The 23580-nt window shown below is 43.6% G+C and overlaps 1 protein-coding gene across 1 annotated transcript in view; it reads left to right on the plus strand.

Moving 5' to 3' along the window:
• The window catches only part of Ush2a (usherin), a 663496-nt gene that overhangs the window by 265354 nt on the left and 374562 nt on the right, over positions 1 to 23580 (plus strand). Inside the window, 3 exon segments of the mRNA XM_075987373.1 lie at positions 2943 to 3147; positions 3253 to 3333; positions 5728 to 5919. Of these exon segments, the coding sequence (XP_075843488.1) occupies positions 2943 to 3147; positions 3253 to 3333; positions 5728 to 5919 (478 nt within the window).

Genomic DNA, 23580 nt, shown 5'->3' on the forward strand with positions numbered 1-23580 from the left:
CAAATTGTGTCTGCCTGTGACGTATATGCCTTTGCATATGGCCGCCAGAATTCAACTTTTGCTTTTGTTCCTTGGGTACTGTATACCTATCTATTTGTTTATTCACTTATTTTGGGGTCAGAGCTCTTCCTTGCCTGGGTCTCTGTGGTTGGCAAGATTGGCTGACCAGAAAACACCAGGGATCTGCTGTCTCCACCTCCCCAACACTGGGGTTCCAAACATTAGCGGAAATGTCCAGCATTCAAACATTTGTAATATAACATTTGTATTCGATCTTTATAAAATTTATCCATGGGCCCAATGTATTTTGATCATTTTGACACCAACTCCCGTCCTCTAGCACCTGGGAATCCATTCTCCACCTTGCAGTCTTTTGCCGTCTTTTATTTTATTTTAATAATTCACTAAGTCCAATTTGTGCAGCCTATACAGAGATGGTAAGAATCCATTTACTGGAGAACAGTCTACCAAGCAGGTACCATTCCCCTAAAGGAAGTTGATTTTCCATCTCTTGGCCATCACTTGTCAACAGCTGCTTAGCTAGAGGTGGAGACACAGGAGCCTTACTCCTTGTTAGAGTGTGCACCAGCTTGACCTTGTACAGGTCTTTTGCAGGTAAACACATCTGTTAGAGTTCATGCATTCATCAGTTCTGTGCTCTCCTGTTCAGAATGTTTTCTGTGGTCCTCCCTGACCTCTTGCCCTTACAGTCTTCCCACCCCTCCTTCCATGATGCTCCCTGACCCGTGGGTAAAGAGTGTGATATGAAGGTCCCAATTATGGCTGAGCCTTCCATAGCCATTTTTTCCTTTGTGCTTTGACTGGTTGTGAATTTCAACATTAATCACCACACAAAGAAGTTGATCTGCTGAGATATTGGAGCTGGATTAATATATGGGCAGAATCATAAATTTAAAGAAAAATTGGATGCTACATATATATATCAGCAAAATAATAGTAGTAGATTCATACTTTGGGCCTGTGTTCTTCCTAGCCATGGGTTCTGGCCCAGGCTTGTAGTACCAGGCAAGCATTTCCTCCTCTGTAACTGGTCTTAAATCCAATAACAAAACAATTGGCTGTTCCCATAATAATCATGCCACTATTGTAGCCATCAACATGACTTGCCCGGTCTGTCATTATCATAGCTTGCAAAGTTCACAGCTTGGAGAGATGGTGGGTGACTTTTCTCCACTACAAACCTACATCTCATCTTTCAGCACTATGAAAACTCAGGAGCAAGGACTGTGAACCAAGTCTGTGGTCTCTTCAGCAGTTGGGTCTCACCATCAAGTTCTGATAATGCACAACATTCATAATTGGTTTCCGAGGCTAGAACTTGGGTCCTCAGAACTGCAAAGGAAGCATTTAACTGGTCTGAACCCCCAAACACAGAGGCTTTGTGACCTGTGAGTGGACCATTCCATGTGGACCTCTCAGTGGCATTGTGAACCAGCAGCCATGCAGACACATCCCCATCCCACCTCTAGAGCTCGGCTTTGACAACCAGGAGCCCGGAATAGTGTTGACTTCTCAGAGCACCATAGACACCGTGAAAGTGGCCTTTCCTTTGCCCTCATTTAATCGGGAGGGACGATTGGGTGCAGAGAGGTGAGCCGATCCTCGCAGGTACCATCAGAAAAGTGGCTGCTGTGATAACTGAATATTTTGGTTCTGAATTTTCCAGCGAACACATTGTATACTTAGCCTCAATGCTTCCAGTTCAGCCCAACCAACTGAATTGTCTTCCATGTATTGAAGCTAGACTGGTAGTATTGATTAGTCAGGCCTGAAGGAATTGCAATAATAGCCAAAGGTGCTTAATGGGAAGTAGTCTGTAGCTTAACATGAGAGAAAAAAAATAATCAGAAATCAGCTAAGCACTGAAGAGAGCAGTTTGGCCATTTTAATCTTTAGGAATGCTCATAGTGTACCTGGACCTTGCAAATCTGATGGTGCATGGTACAGAGAGTAGGTGAATGTCTGTGGGGGATTCCTACTGCAGTCCAGGCTCGGCCTCAATCATCCTAACCTGGTGCATATTTCTGGGCATTGTCTTGCCAGACTTTGTGGAACTGAGCTCCCTCTGTCTGTCCATGCATTTTCAGAGAAACTGCCATCGCTTGGTTGACCAGATGTTTGTCTATGTTTGTTCTCTAGTGGACACACAGTGAAACCTGGGAATGCATTTGTTCACATGCTCTGGCGGTGGCAGTCAGGGTTTCAAGCTCAGCCTGGAGAACATACATTCTGTGACGTTTCTGGGGTGAGAGTGGCTGACACTGACTGGCAGGCTTTGCCAGTGTGTGAACCCAGCGCACATTCATGGTGTATAGTCAGGATGACGGGGCCCAGAAAAATGGCAGAGCATAGTACCCTTGCCCTTTTCTGGGGGTTAGTGGGACCACATTCCAGATGTGTAAAATAACAATCATACAGCTCATGTCGGTGTCTGGGGATCCCAGTACACGAGAAACAGTGATCTCTCTGCTGCTGCCCAACATAAACTCCTCACACTCTTCTTCCCACGCCATACAGATCCAAGGGTGACTACTGACTCATACTAACAACTTTCCGGTGCTGACTGAGCACATGGAGACTCCTCTCTAGCCTGTGGTGAATGTTTAAATCTTACTTTCTGGCTGAAGGAACTCAGAAACTGTAGGCCGACATAGGCAGAGGACATTCCGTGTCAGTGTCAAGGCAGGATCATCGTTATCTATGCATATGCAGCTTTTCAAAACGATTTCTATAAATACATCTCTGCAACTGATAAGTCGGATGATAAGTAAGAGCCATAAAGATTTCTCAAACAAAGCTTGAAAGTTTAATCCTTGTCCCTAACGAAACCCTCCCCCAGAGGTAGAGCTGCAGAGTACAAAAACAGCTGGCCATTAATGACCCAAGCCCTTCCCGTGACACGAATCCCTTTCTGTTTGCACGGGTTCCGCGGTTGCATGAAGGCAGTCGCATTTGCACGGGGTGCTGTCGTTAACTTGGCATCTGTGTCCAGCCGTGCTGTCACAGTGAATCAGGACGGATGCCCGTCAAGTGACAGTGCTGTTAACTGTGGGGGAAATGACTCCATCCTGGTTTACTGGGGAAGCCAGCAGAGTATTTATGAGAGCAGGCTCCAGCCCTTTACAGGTAATGTGGTGGTCTCTAAATGAAATGCTTTCTTTTCCCTAGCTGACAGCCTACTGTGAGTCTGTAGGAAGCTGGTTTTCCACTTTCTACTTGTTTCCCTTTAAGAATACCTGTATAGGTTCATAGCCTCCCATGAAGGAGGTTCTGTGTCTAGCAACTGGAGTCAGGGACGTACAACAGGCACAGGTAACATCTGCTGATTTTCAAATGTATACATATGTGTTTGCACGTGCCTATAAACACTGTGTCCTGAAGCAGCAACATTTGGATTTGAAAATAGCTGTGGAAAAACACAGTATACCACTGCATTTGAGTTTGTAAGAGTTAACCAAATGCCTGCTAAGGCTTTTTTCTTACCCCTTTAGATGCAGAGAAAGGAAAGTGAGGTACTTATGAATTTAATAGGTGCCACCATCATGTTGCAGAGTGAGAAACCTCTGCCAGTTGTCTGTATCCCAAAAGGCAGAAGACAGACATGAGGGTATCATTAGGTAGAAGGTATTATCTTGAGCCTCACAGACAGTGCTTTCAAAATTCCTGCTTGGTTAGAATTGGGTGCATCTCTTTGTCATGTCCTAGAAGACATTTGTCATGGGGACAAGCAATGACATCGTAGGATGGACCTCCCGGGCAAGAAGTTTCCTGTTAGTTTAATGGCTTCAGCTCAGGAGAGGAGCAATGAGGAGACATGTCAGAGCAGATCTCAGACAGCTGAGCAACAGGTGTTCTGTACTCATGGCTGTGGTGGCACAGTCTTCCCTGGGGAAGCATGGCTGGGAACTATTGATGGCGAAGAGTTTGGTAGACAGTAGTATTCCCTCAAAGCAGACTAATATGTGTCAGGGAGTCTAGCACATAATGCTGGCTGTTGTCCCTGAGAACAGTTTCTCCAGCCAGTAACAGTTGGTCAAAACAGGCTTTACACCATGGTGTTATTTTATATTTCTCAATAATGGTTACTGTCCAAGGTACCCTTAAAGGGACATTCATTTTAAGGATGTGAAATACTGAGATATATCGCTAACAATAACTTTCGAGGCTCGCTGCCTATAAATTTTCCAGGGAGGATGATGGGAGAATATCCTAAATTGACTTAAGTAACTTATACACAAGATGGAGGTGAACATCCCTTAAAACTCCCCTTAAGCTCAAAATAGGCAAGAAGCTCAGAATAAAATAGCCATTAGGAACTGGAATGTTTCTATCTCTGTTTAATAATCCACCAGGTTCTTTGCAAATATGCTCTAAAAGCCCGCTTTTAGACAGTTTAGTGGGTGTCTAGAAAGTATGGACGTAGCTTGACCCACTGTGGAGCTCGGAAGCCACAGCCATGGTCTGACCCCTGCATCCTATGTCATCAATTCACATTTGCAATCCGACCACAACACCACGCAGCTCCCGAGGGCAAGAGAATAACTGCACTATTTAATTATTTTTGAGTTGGTTTTGCTTGTCCCTTATGAGAAGACCATCTGGTAGACAGTGCCAGCTTTGCCCTGCACCACATTGCAGAGCTAATAACATCAGCATCTCTCCACTTGTCTCTTTCCTGGCAACTTGGTTCTGTGTCCTGTTTTCCGTATCTCTGTGTCTCCTCTCATCCTTAATGTTCACTTTGTTTCCCTTCAAGCTGTCCTGCTGCATTGGTCTGAACGGTAAAGTCAGGGAGGAGACTATTTGATGTGGGAAACCCTGCTGTCTTCCGCTGTCTTCGCCATTCATTGATGGGGCTCAGAAGCCCAGGCGCAGTTAGAGCGGACTCTCATCCATCATCCTGCCACACACTTTCTTGGGCTCTTTCTCTGTGTCCCCAGTGCAGTCAGCTGTGATGAAGTTGTTACTGATCAGAGCTGTGCAAATATCTAATAAATAGTTAAGGTTACGGATTTTTGAAATTGGGACTCAGCTTGCGAGGTCTTTTATACTTCCTCCAAGTATTCGCATTTTGTTCTGAGAGAAACTGAAGAGACTGTCCCTAAAACTGATTTTGAAAACCATCCAGGCACTAACTCCCTTAACCCCCCAAATGCAATTAAAAGTGTGCCCTATATATCATACCTGCTGGAGCTGTGTTTTTTGAACACCATTTAAAAAACAATCGGATTTGGAAACAGCCATTCAAGTATTATACACAATCACGTGTGTGGTTTTTCCCCCTTTTCTTGGCTATATGGAAGGTGTAAAAGTGTCAGCTCACCGTGTGCAATAACAGCCTAATTGCCTTTCTCCAAAGTGGTACACCATTATATTGCTTCACCTTGTTACCTGCCTACCAAGCGCCTCCTTCCTGATGAGTGTCACTTAAACACGTCGGGTACATTCAATGTTTTCAGAAAACCTGGTCTCAACTTCAAAGAACGTTATGTCGATGGAGTTTTGATGGTTGTGAAATATAGCTTAAACTGAATGGCTCAAGATGTGCAGTCATATTAAATCAATGCTGAAAAGTTACAACTCTAATAAATTGTATTTATGCTAATGGTCGAGTCTGATTTACGGCTGCCATTAAAAGTGAAGAATAGGAACCGTCATCTCCCCAGCCCGGCGCTAGCTCTCCCTTTCTTCTTTCTTCTTTCCTAGCTCCACAGAGTGTGCCAACTTCCTCAAGAGCCCAGAGCATAAATGGATATAGCATTGAGGTGGCCTGGGATGAACCTGCTGTGGCTAAAGGTGTCCTGGAGAAGTACATTCTAAAAGCCTACAGTGAGGATAAGCCCCAGGCCCACACACCCTCTGCCTGTATTGGGTTCAATGACACCAGCACTCACACAGGTAAGAGAGACTACTGAGTAGGGTCCGTCTTACCTTACACTTTCCTTTGTTTTGATTTGGAATAACAAAATGTTTTGCACACTTTATCCCCCCAAATACATTGAATAGACGTGTTTTTGCCCAGTGACAAACAACAAGAATAAGGAACACACACTGTAATGACACATTCACAGGAATGTGAAGCACAGAGCTTGGGAAGCTAAGACAGAAGAATAATGAGTTCAAGGCCAGCCCAGGTTACATTGTAAGAATGAGGCTAGCCTAGGCTATACAGCTATACTCTGCTTCAAAACACAGAAATAAGAAGAAAAAATAACAAGAAAATTTCCATGTAATGTGCTAAATCCTGTGTCTATCTACCTAGGATAAAAGCAGTAAGTCTACAAAGCACACAGCTTCTAGTGCATAGGTCCACTAAGAAGTCCATCTTCTCCCCTTCCTCTAAGGAGTAGGCCATAGTAGTTATAACCTGGGAATATTTCCTAAATGCCTTTTGAAGGCCATACACATATGCATACATACAAATTTAAATCATACACATACGTATATAAAATATTTATATCCATGAACAAATATGTATCTGACCATTTTGCATATTTTACCATGCAAAACTTTACTCTTTGGGACTAGCTCAAGTTCACAGAGCCATGATTTATTGTAAAATTGGTGATTAAACCTAATTATCTCAAGGTGGAGGGGGGTTGTAGCCCCAGCCATTTGCCTGGCAAATCGGGGAATCAATTTTTCACAGTGCAGCTAGCCATGAAGAAGGATTAGAAGAGAATACACCCACACACCTCACTGACAAATCTCACACCAAAACCCATGTGCGTAGAAAGAGCACTTTTCAACATTTGGAAATGTTAAAGCAGATTTAACTAGAAAGCCGAACAGAGGCCTTTGTCCCCCAGAGGTTAAGACAGCAAACGTGGCAGGAAAAGCTCTCCTCTCTTGAAATATTTGTGACCAGAATCATCACGTAGATGCGAGCGTCTCCTGAGCGCCTTCCCTCAATCCAGCTTGTTTATCAATGATCCCAAGCCGTGACCCCCTTCTTTAGAAGTTTTATGGATAGACTAAATGCCTGCCTATCCCCAATTTTTTTTTTTTTTTTGGTTTTTCGAGACAGGGTTTCTCTGTGGTTTTTGGAGCCTGTCCTGGAACTAGCTCTGTAGACCAGGCTTACATTTGTTTATGTGGGTATATTTGTATGAGCACGCAGGCCACAGTGCACATGTTGACATCAAAAACACCTAGACGTTATTTTCGCCTTCCACCATACGTGTCCCGGGACTTGAACTCAGGGCCTCAGGCTTGGTGACAAGTGCCTTTATCCGCTGAGCCAGTTCATCACCCCACAGCCAAATTTTCTATAAAAACATGTTCTCCCCTACCTTCCTCTCTCCGACACGTCCTGATGGAAGCTCAGCCTGACAAAGTCCCCTGCTGACATTTTTCCACGCTGCACAATCGGCTAAAACCTGGAAGCTGTCAAGCAGTTTACCACTGACAGTTTCCAAGAAGCAACAGGCCCATCTTATTTCTATAGCAGCACCAGGCCCTCCTCCATTTCTGTACATTACTTCTTGTAGTCTATTTTTTCAAATCCCCCCTGTAAATGTTCCCTCTGCATCCCACTCGATTGTTGGCTTCATAGTGTAGACTGCATCCCACAGAGGGAGATGAATCCACTGTGCAGGATTTTTGCTAACTTTCTTACCAGTGGACATATGATTAAGCTTAGTCTGTCTTTCCCATGGTCTGTCCACCTCCCTCCCACCACCATCCCTGCTGTGATGGATTGCTTCTGCTCAAACCGTGAACCAGATCAACCCTTTCTTTCACAAGTTGCTTTTATCAACTATTTTTTTTTCACAGCAGTGAGAAAAGCAATTGATAAAGGGACTTTCAGCAACCTCTGGATCCTTTTCTCATGTCCCTTTTAACCTATGAAATAGAAAAGTAATATATACCCTGAAGAATATTAACGGGCAGTGATCAGTTCTCAGCTGTTGTAAGCGGGACACGTCAGTTCCACTCTCTGGGCTTCAGATCCCTTTCATGTTAATAAACACCAGAGAAAGTAACTCCATGCTTGTGCAGAACACATAAAGCAATGCTTACCACACATAACATATAAACCAGAGGTGTCGGAGTCTGTGCGCCAGGCACACAGTGCTTACGATTTGGTAACATTTTCCACAAATGAGTAGGGATTTGGGGGCCGTCACTCCACAGAGTCTTTACAAGTTATACTTCTACCAGCAAACAGAACACAAGAATTTTCGGTTCATTTCATCTTAGTCACTGTGTTTTATGTTTTTTTCTAAATGTTTTCAAATTTGAGAATAAAGTAGGACAGTACTGTTTTAATTTATGTTGATTTGCTTGCTGGAAACACTGGGTATTTGTTAGCTAGCCTTTTTTTGAGATGCGGCCTAAGGAGGCTCCTTGGCAGTGTTTCTAGAGTGTGCGTCACGTTTTTATCTCTGGAATTTCTCTCTACTCATAAAGAATTCTTGATTTTGTCTTATATCATATCTTGCCATTTTTATTTTAATTTTCTCTATTAAAAAACCTTAAGAGATATTAGTTGATATAATACTTTCATTTTTCTATGAGATATTTAAAAATTAAAAACTGTATTTTCTATTCCAGGCAAATTAGTATTTGTTGGTGTTAGATAGGTCAACAGTAAATACCTTCTTGAAATAACAAATTTATATTTAGGGTATAAGTGAGTCAGATACTGAGGGGGAGAAGCATTTCCAAGATGCTTTCTGCCTTGCTTCCTGCCATGCTACCTGCCGTTTAGCTTGGAGATTCTGATCCTCTGGACCAGTGATTCAGGGGACTGGAACTCAGGTCCTTGCTTGCACGGCAAGTGCTTCACCCACTAAGCCATTTCTCTAGCCCTCTCTTTCTCTGATCTTCTATTTCTGCCATTGTAGGCTGAGTACTCATTGACGTGTCCCTGGAAGGTGTGTGTGCTGCTCACAGCTCGAACGGGCGGGCAAGCACAAGCGCAGACGGGATCTTAGGGAAAAAAAGACAGCTCCAAGTTTACCGTAGAGCTTTACTGATGCAGACACAGAACAATGGTGGAGAGGAGCCTGTGCATCGAGCACCTTGAGTCACCTTGGGTAATTTAATTACCCAGGGCAGAGAACTCCAGAGTAAAGAAAGTAAAGACTAGAAAGCGAGACGAGGAGCTGGCAGGGTTGACCCCAAGGCTGGACTGGGTGGCAGTGGGAGAGGCGGGCAGACTGGAGGGTGGCAACCACTTTTTGAAGCAGACATCATCACTCCAATAAGCCTTGCTTTCACTTGGGAAAGCATCCCTCCTTTGGCATAACTGAGGTGACTTTGGTTGAGATTTTAGTATTTTAATTAATTTTCCTCTTTAGAATCACATTTATTTGACTAAAATAATGCTGATACCGGGTGTATACAAGCTCTTTAGATTTATTGCCTGATGCAGGATTCTTTACCAATTAAGTTGAAAAGTATTTTCAGAAAATGAATTCATTTCTTTTCATTAATTATTTTTCTGTTTTATAATGAGTTATTTTATTCTCCTGATATAGGCCTTTTGTCTGTGGAAAGTTCGGCCTTACATATATGATCCTGACTTTTTGTGAGAAACGGCAAGTTTTCAATTTACCTCTTTCTTATCAGGTAGCCCTCCCTTTATTTTAGCTGTTCAGAACTTGTGTCAGAGCCTGGCCTGGTGGCACACGTCTTTAAGTCCAGTGCTCAGGAGGCAGAGTCAGGCGGATCTCTGTGAGTTCGAGGCCAGTCTGATCTACAGAGTGAGTTCCAGGACAGCCAGGGCTACACAGAGAAACCCTGTCTCGAAACAAAACAACAGCAAAAACCTGGTGTCAAGTCAATGCATGCCCAGAGTCCACTCCTGCCAAAGATTTGTCACATGACCAGAGACAAATTTAAAACAATATCACTGAAATGTTCTTCAATATCTCAGTGGGCTATAAACCCTCATTTATTTAGTTATTGCTGCAAAGGCAAAAATGAATTTCTCATGCAAAGTATTTTGCTTAGAAATATAAATATGAGAAATTCTCCGCTATAGTTACACTTATAGATCTCTAAATTACAGTTTTTGAATTTTAGGCTATTGTCTCATAATTTTTTGTGGCTTTTTGTTCTGTTTTATGTTTTTGAGGTTTTGATTATTTTCATTTGACCTTCCCAACTGACATTTAATTCTTTTAAAGTCTTAAAGGTTTTATTTCTCCATTCCTTATTTTGCTAGCTTTTCCTTCCACCTGTCTCTCAACATTCTCAATTGTCACCTGCCTGTCTGGTCATCATTTGACTTGTGTCTTGATTCATAGAGACCATATTTATTAATTGCACTCGAATGGTGCTTTAGAGATTGTACAGGCATTCTGGGTTGAATGTGAAATGAACTTTCCCCCACAGGCTCATATATTTAAATACTAGGTGCCCAGCTGGTGGCTTTGTTTAGGGAGATTGTGTATCTGGGGATATGGAACCTGTCTGATGGATGCATTCACTGGAGGCAGACCTTGGAGAGTTATAGCCTATGGTGGTTTGAAGAAAATGACCCCCATAGGCCCATAATGTTTGGCACTATTAGGAGTTGAGGCTTTGTCAGAGGAGGTATGTGTGGGGGTGGGCTTTGATGTCTCAGAAGCTCAAGTTAGTCCACCTCTTGCTGCCTGTAGATCAAGATGTAGAACCTTTAACCCCTTCATCAGCATCCTGTCTGCTTGCACACCACTATGTTTCAACCCCTGCATCAGCATCCTGTCTGCCGGAACACCACTATGTTTTTTTCCCACCATGAGAACTAAACCTCTGACATTATAAGAGAGCCCCAATTAAATGTTTTCCCTTATAAAGAGTTGCCAAGCCCATGGGTCTCTTCACAGCAACTGAAACCCTACTAACCAAGGCATAGCCTGATCCACTTCTGTCTGTGGAGCCTTGTCAACTGTCCTTTTCCTTGCTGTCAGAAGTTGGTCTGCTGCCGTGCCTTCTGCACTGGGACAGACATAGTTCCTCCATCTGCTGACTCTACTCCCCCAGGACCTCACCTTCTGCAACCCAGTAGCTCCATCCCTAGGAAAACCAGGTGGTTTTCTGCTTTACTGGTCAGAGAGCTGGTGCCAATGAAGGCTTCCACAGGGAGATGACAGGGTCTATTGGGGAAGCTTCCATTGCCATCACCAGGATCTCAACTATCTCTACTCGTTAATAAATTAGGGTCCTGAAGGCCAGCGGCTTTTCTCATTCACTAGGAATTCAAGTTTCCTGCCCCTTGGTGATGTACAGCTAAGTTCTCTTTGCCTCTTGTCCTTCAGATATTCCTCAACGTTTACCTCTGTTATTGGAGTCTCGTAAGCTATGTCTTCCTAATGAGGAGTCTTTGAGACATCCTGCCACCTTTTGTCCATTTACAGAGCATCTGGTTTAATGGGTTTGGAATGGAGCTGTACACCAGCATTTTAGAATGAATAGAGTTCTCGTGTTCAGCTAACACTGGGAAATACAGTTAGCAGTAGAAATACACCAATTATCAAATTTCAACTTCATTCATAAATCCTTGTGGTAACTCTTCCTTCCCGGCTTTAAACTTGAAAATTTAGAATGGAAAGAGATGTTTTCCATATAATGTGTAAGTGTAGATAACAAAATATTAAACAAGAGAACTGAGGGAGACAACTAAGTGTCGTGGTTTGGGGGAAGAGGAGATGTTATTTATGCCTTCATATGACTCACGCGAAGGCACAGGTCAAAAGAAGAGCAAGTGATTAAGCACAAACACCAGCATGGAAAACTAGACAAGCAGAACAGGGCAGACAGAATATTCAAATATTGTGCTCATGGGTTTGACCATTTAGTGAGTATAATCCCACCAGCAGTGAAGAGTCCAAGGGTTAATCGACCCCCTTAGGAGCAAGGGGCCCCTTTGGGCCACAGGGCCTCAACTCCACACCTTCCCAAGGCCAGAGTTCAGAGTTCATTTCCTCCACCTGAGCCTTTGGGTAGGACGCTGCACTGCCATTGCTTCTTATTTCTGTAGACTTCTGCAAAGGGCTCCAATTAGCTTTCTCCGGCATTTGTGGATTTTCCCTTTTGGCCCCGTTAACATGCAAAGCTGCAGCCAGACTCCAGCCCTTTCCCCTCTGAGTGAGGCTGCTCAGGGAGAGGTGCAGAACCTGATCTGAAATCAGACCGAGAGAGAGTCAATCCAAGAGTTCGCACATACATGGCTGTTGTTTTCCTTGAGCTGTTTGAGTGCGTGGACTCAATTAGCAGATAATTAGAGCACCTGGCATCAGGCTAAAGCTGTAATTGCTAAATAAAAATTCTCTCAATATTCCTGTTATGTGTGTGGCATTGTCCTAAAAATCTGAGGGTTGCATTCCTTCTCCTAGGTACTAAGTAATTATTATTATTATTCTGCCAGAAAAATTGAAATTTACTATTCACTATAGTTTACCAGATGGACCAACAATAACCATTTTCCAGATCTTACAACCAAATCTACACTTATATAGAAAAATAAGAAATTTCAATTTATAGTTCAGTTGGTAAGAGCTTTTCCCACTAAAACTCTTGCAGCCTCTGCAGTTGAATTTGCCTAAGAAAAAAAGAAAAAAGATAACGGCTACCTGGAAATCTATCATTTCTCCTCTCTCTTGGATGGTTCCTGGTAACAATTAGTGATTCAACTCTATCACGTAAAGTGATTCCCGAATGACTTATGAAACACAGCCTTTCTCACAGGATCCTGTGCTAGAATTGAAAACTCCATGCTTTGCTTGTTTTCCCCGTTTGCACTTTTGCACAGGGCTCGTGGACCACGCACGATGACCGTACAGCATGCTGGTGGGGAAGGGCTGGTAGGCTGGAATTTACCCATGTTCCTCCTTCCCTCCCTCTTCCAGCTGCCTTAGAAACACCACGGTCCACAGGGAAGGGTGGACATGGTGGGCACAGGGCTGCCAAGAGCTCACAGAGCGAGGAGGTGAGAATACCCCGGGGATTGTTCTAGAATGCGAACCCCTACCCAGGCTAGAAATAGAATACATGACTCTGAAATTCTTTATTTTTAATTTAAAATGAAATTTACAAATTTTCTCCTTTCTTTTTATTTCTAGTTTGTTTTTGATAATTTTAGATATGAGTACCGTATTTATATCATTTCTCATGTTTGCACCTCCCTCCAATTCCTCCTGCATCCCCCCTTCCTTTTCCAATTTTTGATCTCTTATATATTTATATTTTTATAAATTATTTATAAATTCATTCTGCTGAGCTTGCTTAGTGTTGCTCAAACATATTTGTCTTTAAGGATGATTGCTGGGGATCGGATAACCTATCAGGGGCCTTGTCCATAGATAAGACTGATTGTTCCTCTCTGGGCAACTATTAATGCCTATAGCTGTTCTTCTAGGGGTGGGGCCTTGGGAGTTGCCCCATCTGTATTAGTATGTCAGCCAGTGTTGTCATTGTTCAGATCTTATCTACAAGTATATTGAGACCTCATGGCTTCAGCTTCCCTGTTATCTGTAGAGTACACTGTCTCTCAGCAGATGTCCCGTCTCTCTGGCTCTTAGAGAATCTCCACATCTTCACCTGTGATGGGCCCTGATAGGCATGGCTGTTGTATTGTTGATGTTTCAGTTGGAACAGGGTGTAAGTCTGAAGGTCTAACCAGCCCACTCCCCACCCTGAGGTGCCGAGTAGAACACAAGCTGCTGACTATTGATATGGGAAATGAAAGAGAACTCTAAAGTTCATGGTGCTCCTTTGCCTCAGAGCAAAATGAAAGCAGTGCAGTGATTGGTTGGCTTAGTAAAGCTGTACCCACGTGTGGAAAGCACATATGTTTGACTCTGACCTTGAATCTGGGGCAGACTGAAGACAGGATGGAAGAACCTGAAACAAAGCCATCAATAAGCGATGGTACCCATTCCTGAAGCTGTCCATATCCGTTAACTGGAAAGAATGGTTGAGCTATTTGGGGGTTTTCCATCTACTGATAAAAAGTAAAACTTACTGTTGGGGTGCCTCCAAAGAAAATGAAGGGTTAAAATATCCTTAAGAATCACAGAGAAAGGAAGAACTAGATGGGTACCAAGAACCAAGCATCCTATTCTTGATGGAAAGTAGAAGGAGTTGAAGCGGGGACTTTAAATCATGTGACTCCTGTCTCAGGACTGACCTGGCCTACCTTAAATCCAGCTATTATCTGATCAAGGAGGTTTTATTATACAGACCTATATATGTTGGTATCTTAGTTAGGGTTTCTGTTGCTGTGAAGAGACCCTATAACCGTGGCGACTCCTATAAAGGAAAACATTTCATTGAGTCTCGCTAACAGTTCAGAGGTTTAATTCTTTATCATCATGGTGGGATGCACAGCAACACACAGGCAGACATGGTGCTGGAAGAGGGGCCGAGAGTTCTACATCTGGATTGACAGACAGCAGGAAAGGAGAGACGCTCAGCCTGTCTTGAGCAATTGAAATCCCAAAGCCCACTTCCAGTGACGCATTTTCTCCAACAAGGTCATGCCTGTTCCAACAGGACCACACCTCCTCATCCCTGTGAAGTAGCGCCACTCCCTAAGAACTAAGCTTCCACCGTATATGGGCCTATGGGGGCCATTCATACCCAAGTCGCCATCGTGGGTATATGTAAATATGAGCATATGTACATTCTACATTTAAGTTATATGCAATGTAGATTGTCTTTATATTTACCTGAGAAGTCTGTAATGACTTCACTCTAGTTTAATACAATGTGATTTTTCCCTACTCAGCTGTGAATGTTTATTCCGTGGTTTCTAAATGGCTGCTCTTTGTGCGCGCGCTTTATTTTCTCATTAGGTGATAAGCTTTTACGGAGCAAGTGTTGCGTTTGATACCCACTTTAGGTCGTGTGTAATACTTTTTCTATGAATAAATTATGGAGTGTCTGCTACTAACTCTTAGTTAACGTGAAGTTAATATTGTATATTACACCAGGCTGAGCTGGGCTAGGGATTGAACTACTGTTCCTTAGTAGAGTTTCATCATACTTACGGTTCTCTAGAACTTTCTTATAAAATGGCATACAGAGTCAGTCTTGATTTAAACGTGTATTTGCAGTTTAATGCATATTTTCTCCATGGCAGAAAATTAATGGTAGATGCAAAGGTTCTAAATTGTGGTTTCTAAATTTTTACTTCATAATGAAATTCAGAAATCAAACATTTGCAATTTAACATAATGGAGGCCTGCACCACATCGACCCTGATGATAAACATACAGAGCAGAAAATATTCATTGATTTTAAAAAGCATAGCCATTATGGCAACTAATAGTTTGTATAACTCTGATGGCTGTACATCTATCAGGGGGGCAATATCCAGAATATATAAAGAACTAAACTAAATAATAAAAATACCAGAAAGATTATCTAATCAATAAATGGGCAAATGAATTCGACAGAGAGTTGTTAAAAGAAGAAATACAGAATGGCCAGTAAAAATGTGGGAAAATGTTCATGTAAGGAGAAACACAGACTAAAATTGATATAAGATTCCTACTCGCTCCTGCTGGAATAGCTATCATACCAAGAGAGAAAAGAGAAGGAAGAAGAGTAAACACTGTAAAAACGTGGGAGGAAAAACAGCCATAGACTGGTGGTGGGGATATAACCTGGTGCAGCCCCCGTGGACACACAGCAGAGCTTCCTCAGAATCAACCAATAACAGAAAAAGAGAATGACTGTATCCTCCTTGCATGTGCCCCAGGATTATAAATCAGATTACAGAGATCCTTGGACATTTATGATAACCATCACCCTATTCACTGTAGCCAAGATCCAGAACCAGCTTAGACGTCCTTCAAAAGCTGGGTGAATAAAGAAATGTGGTACATGTACACAGCGGAGCCTTATGTGTACACAGCGGAGCCTTAGGTGTATACAGTGCAGCCTTACGTGTACACAGTGGAGCCTTATGTGTACACAGTGGAGCCTTATGTGTACACAGTGGAGCCTTATGTGTACACAGCGGAGCCTTAGGTGTATACAGTGCAGCCTTACGTGTACACAGTGGAGCCTTATGTGTACACAGTGGAGCCTTATGTGTACACAGTGGAGCCTTATGTGTACACAGCGGAGCCTTAGGTGTATACAGTGCAGCCTTACGTGTACACAGTGGAGCCTTATGTGTACACAGTGGAGCCTTATGTGTACACAGTGGAGCCTTATGTGTACACAGCGGAGCCTTAGGTGTATACAGTGCAGCCTTACGTGTACACAGTGGAGCCTTATGTGTACACAGTGGAGCCTTATGTGTACACAGTGGAGCCTTATGTGTACACAGCGGAGCCTTAGGTGTATACAGTGCAGCCTTACGTGTACACAGTGGAGCCTTATGTGTACACAGTGGAGCCTTATGTGTACACAGTGGAGCCTTATGTGTACACAGCGGAGCCTTAGGTGTATACAGTGCAGCCTTACGTGTACACAGTGGAGCCTTATGTGTACACAGTGGAGCCTTACATGTACACAGTGTACACAGTGGAGCCTTATGTGTACACAGTGGAGCCTTAGGTGTACACAGTGGAGCCTTATGTGTACACAGTGGAGCCTTACGTGTACACAGTGGAGCCTTACGTGTACACAGTGGAGCCTTACATGTACACAGTGTACACAGTGGAGCCTTATGTGTACACAGTGGAGCCTTAGGTGTACACAGTGGAGCCTTAGGTGTACACAGTGGATTCTTATGTGTACACAGTGGAGCCTTAGGTGTACACAGTGGAGCCTTACGTGTACACAGTGGAGCTTTGTTCTGCCATAAAGAAGAGCGAGAGTCAAAAGGAAGTCTTCAGGGAATGGAATGGGATCTTCTAGGAAGGAAAAGGGAAGGAGCAGATGCTTGGGGTGAGCACGTGAAATACACATAAACCCAAGGGAAATACCATGATGAGATCTGTTATTTTATAGACTAAGATACAATAAATCAGCTATTACATTCTAGGCTAGATCACCAGAAAGCACCCAAATACAGTGAAAGACTAGGCAGGAAAGGAGAATTATAAGACAAGCTGAGGAACGGTTTATCATCATCTCTCTACTTTTCTCTTGAAAAGTAGAGAAATGAGCTGAGCCACAAGGAGGCTTCTCTGAAAACAGGTGTCACAGTTAGTCGATGCAGAAGTGGCTCTCCTACACCAGCACCACAATCTCTTCATCCGTTGGCTGTGCCTCTTTTGGGGTCAAATCTTTGGCTCCGCGTTCCACTGCATGGGCTTCTCCTCTCCGGTGTGATTCCACCCAGCAAAACCTTGGAGAGCTCTGCAGATTTGCTGTAAAGGTGTGTTTTAGGTAGGCTCTGCCTTGGGTGGACGGCTGTGATCAGAACTCGGTGACATGGCTACAGGGACTGCTGGGAAAGGCTGACCTTACTCCACTGAGCCATTTGTCTAGCAGGAAGGAAACTTACTTGGTGGAGGAAAAATGTGTAATATATGCCAAGAGGTCAAAGAGTGGTCTCTGCCACCATCTGCAAACAGGGGAAGGAACGAAGACAGAAATTCTTTTCAGCGTGATTGTTCACAGAAGGACTTTGAGGAAGTCTGTGCCGGTTTTATAGTACTCCATAAATTTATTTGTAGTTTATTACAAACTCTTTCCTTAAATGTAAATCTTGTAAGAAATTGGTCAGGAGATTTGCAGAGGACAAAAATATGACAGAAATTGTAAAAATAGAAGTGATGTCATCTTCCCGCCTTGCTAATGTAGAAGAATTGCATTAGGGTAGGCGGCGTTGGTGAGTTAAGAGCTTTGTCTGCTTCCCTGGAATGTGTAATGTGCCTGGCAAGTTACTCCTAAGAAGATACTGTGAGGCAGTCTGCCTTTTAGTTTTCTGGTTTTTTTTTCTTTTTAACAAGAAATTCATTTGAGCCTGAAAAGTAAGAATTTCCATTATAAGCATCTGAATTTCAATTTAGTGAAACACATAGCATGGTTGAAAATGAAGATAATATTTAAATCCTGCTGTCCAGTGATTAGCAATAAGGTATGCCTGTATGCTCACAACATTATATATATATATATATACATATATATGTATATATACATTTATAATATTATATAGATAAAGGAAAGGAAGTTCTCCCAAACTATCTGTTTCTACTCTTTATCTTTTTATAATTGTATTGTATTTGGAATTAATCAGAAAGCTACCAACATTTGATATAAACAAAGATGCAACACACACATTCATACACACATGCACATACACAGACACACAGACTTCCTTATGAGTCAGTTGTCTCCCTTAAGGATTGTTGTCAACTGGTTTAAGAGACAAATCACCCTTTGTAGATACCTTTTGTAGTAAGGTGAATCTCTGAACACATTCTAAGGTGCATTTTTCAATGAAGTATTTGCTATTAAAAGTGCTCTGTTGTTTTTAACGAGGCTTCTCTTTTCCCCTCTGTAGGTTGGGCTTACGTCATGTGGGAACAAGAAAGATCAGAAACCACAGTGTGACCTTGGCTTATGAGCACTTCACGTTTCTCTGCACTCTGCAGTCCTCTCAGAACCAGATGACTCCATCAGACTTGGACCCAGCAGGTGGGACAGTGGTCAGCAGAAATGGCTTTCCTATAGCTCCCCCTGCCTCCATCTGAGTCATGTCCTTTATTCTTCGCCATTGTACTCAGTTCAGCACCTGCCCTTCCTGTGGTGTGAGGAGTTAACCAAGCCTGTGGCTTCTAACTTCTTTGGAATTGAGATGACGGAGACTCTGACTCTTACCGAGAAGCAGGCATTGATTAAAATTTTGAGGTTAGCTGTAAGCCTGCTGAGAGAATCTTCATGGGTAAATCTTTAAGGTCAATTCAAATGCTGCTTAAACCATCGTCTAAGTCTGGGATTAGGCCCCGTATTTTATAAAGGAAACAGTTATCCTTTCCTACTTGGAAAACATCAGAATCTGCGTAGTCTTGGATCCAAGGTGTGCGATCACTTATGCTCCCCAGGAGTTCTAAACTAGGCCACAAAGTTCATTTGAAAGAGATTGACTGTTGAAAAGATTAGGTTTTTTTTCTAAGAATTGCTTAGGTGTGGGGAAGAGCTGTGGCTATTCCATTATTCAAGTCAGTTGAAGACGAACGCTACTTTATAAATGCTATCGGGTCTTATTTTTATGTTTTATTAGTCTGTGTTTACTATATAGAATAGTCATCTTTGAACCAAATTCCCCGAGCCTTGGAAGAGGAGATGCAAATGTCCCATTTGAGGCTGAGTATTCAGCAGCCCTGTGTTCCCATCGGCTTCTTGTGAATTAACGTGCTACTGACAACCACAGTTGCAGGAGTCCCAGCATACTAGGAACTAGAGGAAGCAGAAGTATCTGTGGACATTTCCAAATATCTCTTCTAGACTAGTGGATTATCATCCAGACTTAACAAGTGTCATTATATAGTTTCTTGGGTCAATGTGTCAAAATGTCTGGGTTAGAACTTTGTTTCCAAGGGGATGTTTATAGTGTGCAAAATTTGTTGCATGCTGGATTGACTCCCTCCCTCCAATCCATCTACTGGGCTGGCTCGGATATACACTTGAGAATTAGACTTTAGCAGTGCCATGGCAGCGTCTCAAGGCAAAAACTGTCCCCTTGTCTTCTCCTTTGCTCAGCCTCTTCCATTGCGTCCCTAGCGATGAGCGGCTCAGCCGATGTGATGTCCCTTACCAGATGGCCCTCTTAATAAGTGCCTTGTTCTGGCCCACCCTCGCATCCTTGATCCAAATGTGAAATGCCAGCAAATAAATCAGAGCGTGGCACTCGGCTGAGTTCTCAGGAGATGGAGGGAAGCCCCAGGGAGAGGAAGTGAGAGACAGCTTTTCTGTAGCTGTGTGTCCGCTCCTTATTATGGTCAGGAAAAAGAAGACATGGGGGGATAGAGAGAGAGAGTTGGAGAGGGAGAGAGAGAGAGAGGAGAGAGAGAGAGAGAGAGAGAGAGAGAGAGAGAGAGAGAGAGAGAGAGAGAGAGAATAAACTCTCCATGTTGTTCTGGCTACCTCTCTCCTAACATGCAAACATCCCATCTGAAGCATCATACATGATCCTTGCAGGGAGTCCACTGGCTTCAGACTCGGGGTAGACAATGCCATCCACGGATTTTACCACCAGACTAAAAAATGCAACAGAAATGAGTGGGTAATGAGAGCAGAGCAGCCAGGTCTTTAATTGAATTAAAAGCTGGGTGACATCAATGCAGACACCTGTCCAATTACAGACAGGCCAAGGTGTTTACCGTTGCTGTACAAGCCATTCGAAGATGACAGAAATCTTTCCGCCCACAGATTAGCATAATGAAGGAGAACAGATTACAGTGGATGCTCGCCAAACACATAGCTTGGCAGCTGGGGGTGGGTGGGGGAGGGAGAGGCATCGGCTGAAGAATGGAAATAGAAGCTCGGTCCTCCATTTCTTCTCCAGGATGGCTGCCATCTTGCTTTGGTTTCAGGTTATTTTTGCTGGCAGAGCCTTTGGACTTGCAGACATTGAGTCAAAAAGTTAATCATAAAATTTCAATGTCAAAGCCACCTCCCATGCTCTTCTGTTTCCCGGCGCATTGGCTGGGCTCCTATTAGAGGCACTGCAGCTGGCCCAGCTCGTGGCAGCCCCACGTGAATGTTCTCCAAGGGAGCCAGGCTGCCTCCAATTGCTCATAGTTCTCTTTGCAGCCTTTGACGTTGCGGGAGTGGGGGGTGAGCAAAGGAAAGAAAGATTTGGTAAAATCAGTCTAGTGTTGGAGATACTTGTCTATCAGTCAAAAGATACAGTGTAGGCAGGGGGCATTGGTGGTGAACTGAAAGGAAAGTTTCCACTGGCACAGTGAACCAAAAAGTGTCCACTTTCAGTAAACTGTAGTATGTGCCTGTGTGCGTGTGTGTGTGTGTGTGTGTGTGTGTGTGTGTGTGTGAGAGAGAGAGAGAGAGAGAGAGAGAGAGAGAGCGTGTGTGCGTGCATGAGAGAGAGAGTGAGTGCTTGTGTGTGTGAGAGAGAGAGAGAGAGAGAGAGAGCGTGTGTGCGTGCATGAGAGAGAGAGCAAGTGAGAGAGTGAGTGCTTGTGTGTGTGTGTGTGAGAGAGAGAGAGAGAGAGAGAGAGAGAGAGAGAGAGAGAGAGAGAGAGAGAACGCGTGCGTGCATGCATGAGAGAGAGAGTGTGTGTGTTTGCATGAGTACAGTGTGTATATGTGCAGGCTATAGGATTACCTTACTGTTCTTCCTTAGGCACTGTCTTTAAGACAGGATCTCTACTGTTCTAAAGTTAGCAAAGTAGGCTCAACTGGCAAGCCAGATAGCCCCAAGGGTTCACTGTCTCGGTCGCCCCAGCTCTGGGATTACAAAGTCTGCCTCCACACCTGGTTTGTCTGTAGGGTGGGTCGATTTGGCCTATCTGGGGCTTGAACTCGGGCTCTCATGGTTGTGTCCCCGCCAACCATGTTATCAGCAGGGACACTGCGACAGCAGCAGAAGAGTGACACGTCCTCTGCACTCATTGACCTGGGAGTCATTGGGGTGACTTTGACATTGCGGCTTCTCTGTGCACAAGCTCTCCTCCCTACCTGGATGGGGTTCCTTCCCTTAAACAAAGTACCAGCCCTTCCTTGAGAGCTTGGGCTTTGAAGAGACTCTGTACTTGACTTCAAACTCCCCTGGTGTGGTATGTCAGGACATCTCAATGCCAGGCATTAATGCACAATGCATTATCGCTTAGAGTGAGACTCAGGGCCCTGCTGGGGCCAGCAATCCAGGCCCGCACACTGATGCTCCTAAGCTTCATGGGACACTCACACTTTTAAGACATCGATAATGCTTGCTTTATGCTTATTGAATGCTGCTTCAGCTTGCCTTCTTCCATTATCAAGAAAGACTTGCAGGCTTTCTGACATGGTTGGGGCCATTTTCTAATCTCAGAGACTTTTGTGGCTGAAAGGAAGTTTGAGAGGTCACTTGCCTAGTGAATGGGACACTCAAGTTGAAAAGGATTTCTCAGTGTTGTTCCCCCACAAGGACATCCATCTGAGACCCACTTCGAGTTCACAGTGTTGGCATCTACTTCTTTGCTGTCATAACGGGTTGGCCCCTTCCTCTACAGACACATTTCTCTCTCTAGAATTCTTTGTGTAACTCTGTCCAACTTTATATTACTTGGTGTTTTGTAGGAGCTGGGAGGAAAGCTCCACTGGCTCAGCGAACCAGAAAGTGTCCACTTTAGGTAAACTGTAGTGCATACACGTGTGTGTGTGTGTGTGTGTGTGTGTGTGTGTGTGTGTGTGAGAGAGAGAGAGAGAGAGAGAGAGAGAGAGAGAGAGAGAGAGAGAGAGAGAGAGAGAGAGACTGAAGCCTCCTGTCCTGCTAGGATCTAACTGTCAATTTAACAGCCTAGATTCATCTGAGAAAATAGACTCACTTGAAGAATTGTTTAAATCAGATTAGTCTGCAGGCATGTTGCTTTGATTGTTTATGGATGCTGGGTAGCCACTCCCATTGTGGGCAGTATAATTTTAAATCAGGAGGTAATGGACTAAGTAAGAATGCTTAGGAAAGTGTAAGTTGGCCTGATAACCAACTGGCAAAGAGCATCCTTTCTGTTCCTATTCTACTTGTTTGGCTGTGGAGCGAGTTTGTTGAAGGTCTATACAGAATAGCAAGCAGGCCTGCCTTCAGGTTTTGCCTTGAGTTTATCCCTTGATTTCTTTCAATGGTGGCCTGTGACCTGGAAGTGCAAGCTTAAAAAACTAACCTTTCCATCCCTACCTTGCTTTGGGTCGGAGTGGGCAATCACTGTATGAAACAAGGATGCCATCCGTCATCTTAGACCCACAGGTCTAAATCACACAAATGCCTCAATGCATGCAGCATGTCTGTGGTCACTGCTTCTGCATGCATCTGTGTGTGGCTGCCATCACTGCAGTCCTGCTAGCTTCAACATCTCTTGCATCAAAAACATTGTAAAAAATAAATCATCTTCTCAGTCCTCTTTTCTAGAGGCTGAAAGAAGAAATATCGACAGCATAATTTTTTAAGGTCGATTATCACTATGTTTTTCTCTGGAGACAATATAAGTATTTACCTTGATATTCAAAGCAAGATTTGGAAAATCACGTAAGGATCAACAAAGCTGGATTTAAGATGGGCTACTTACTTAGACTCGGAGAGGCATTTTGCCTTTGTTGCTAGCACAGTGTTTTATAGGCATCAACTTGAATGGATCCAGGGGAGTTCCCCACACGGGAGCAAAGGCAATCAGCACCTGTCCCAGAGAGCAGGACTTGCATTATGGATGGGCAGTCTTCCTTTGTGGCTCATGCTGAACAGTAATCAGACATGAAGGCAGGAACACTGAATAGTTAGCCTATGCCCCTTTCTCGAGTTCCTAGTCTATATTTGGGGAAAGTTATTTAGACACTTTGACAGACACTTTACATCTTGGAGATGCAGTGTAATGGGCAATCCCCCTTGGAGCTGGAGAAGAAATGTGCACCAGCCTAGCAAAGGATAGCACATTTTTTAAAAGTGTGATTTAGAAGTCATGCAGACTTGCCACCAGGGATCCAAAGTTGGCAAATTCCCCAAATTCAGTTCTC

This window comes from Microtus pennsylvanicus, chromosome 10 (assembly GCF_037038515.1).
Source record: "Microtus pennsylvanicus isolate mMicPen1 chromosome 10, mMicPen1.hap1, whole genome shotgun sequence".
Taxonomy (NCBI): Eukaryota; Metazoa; Chordata; class Mammalia; order Rodentia; family Cricetidae; genus Microtus; species Microtus pennsylvanicus.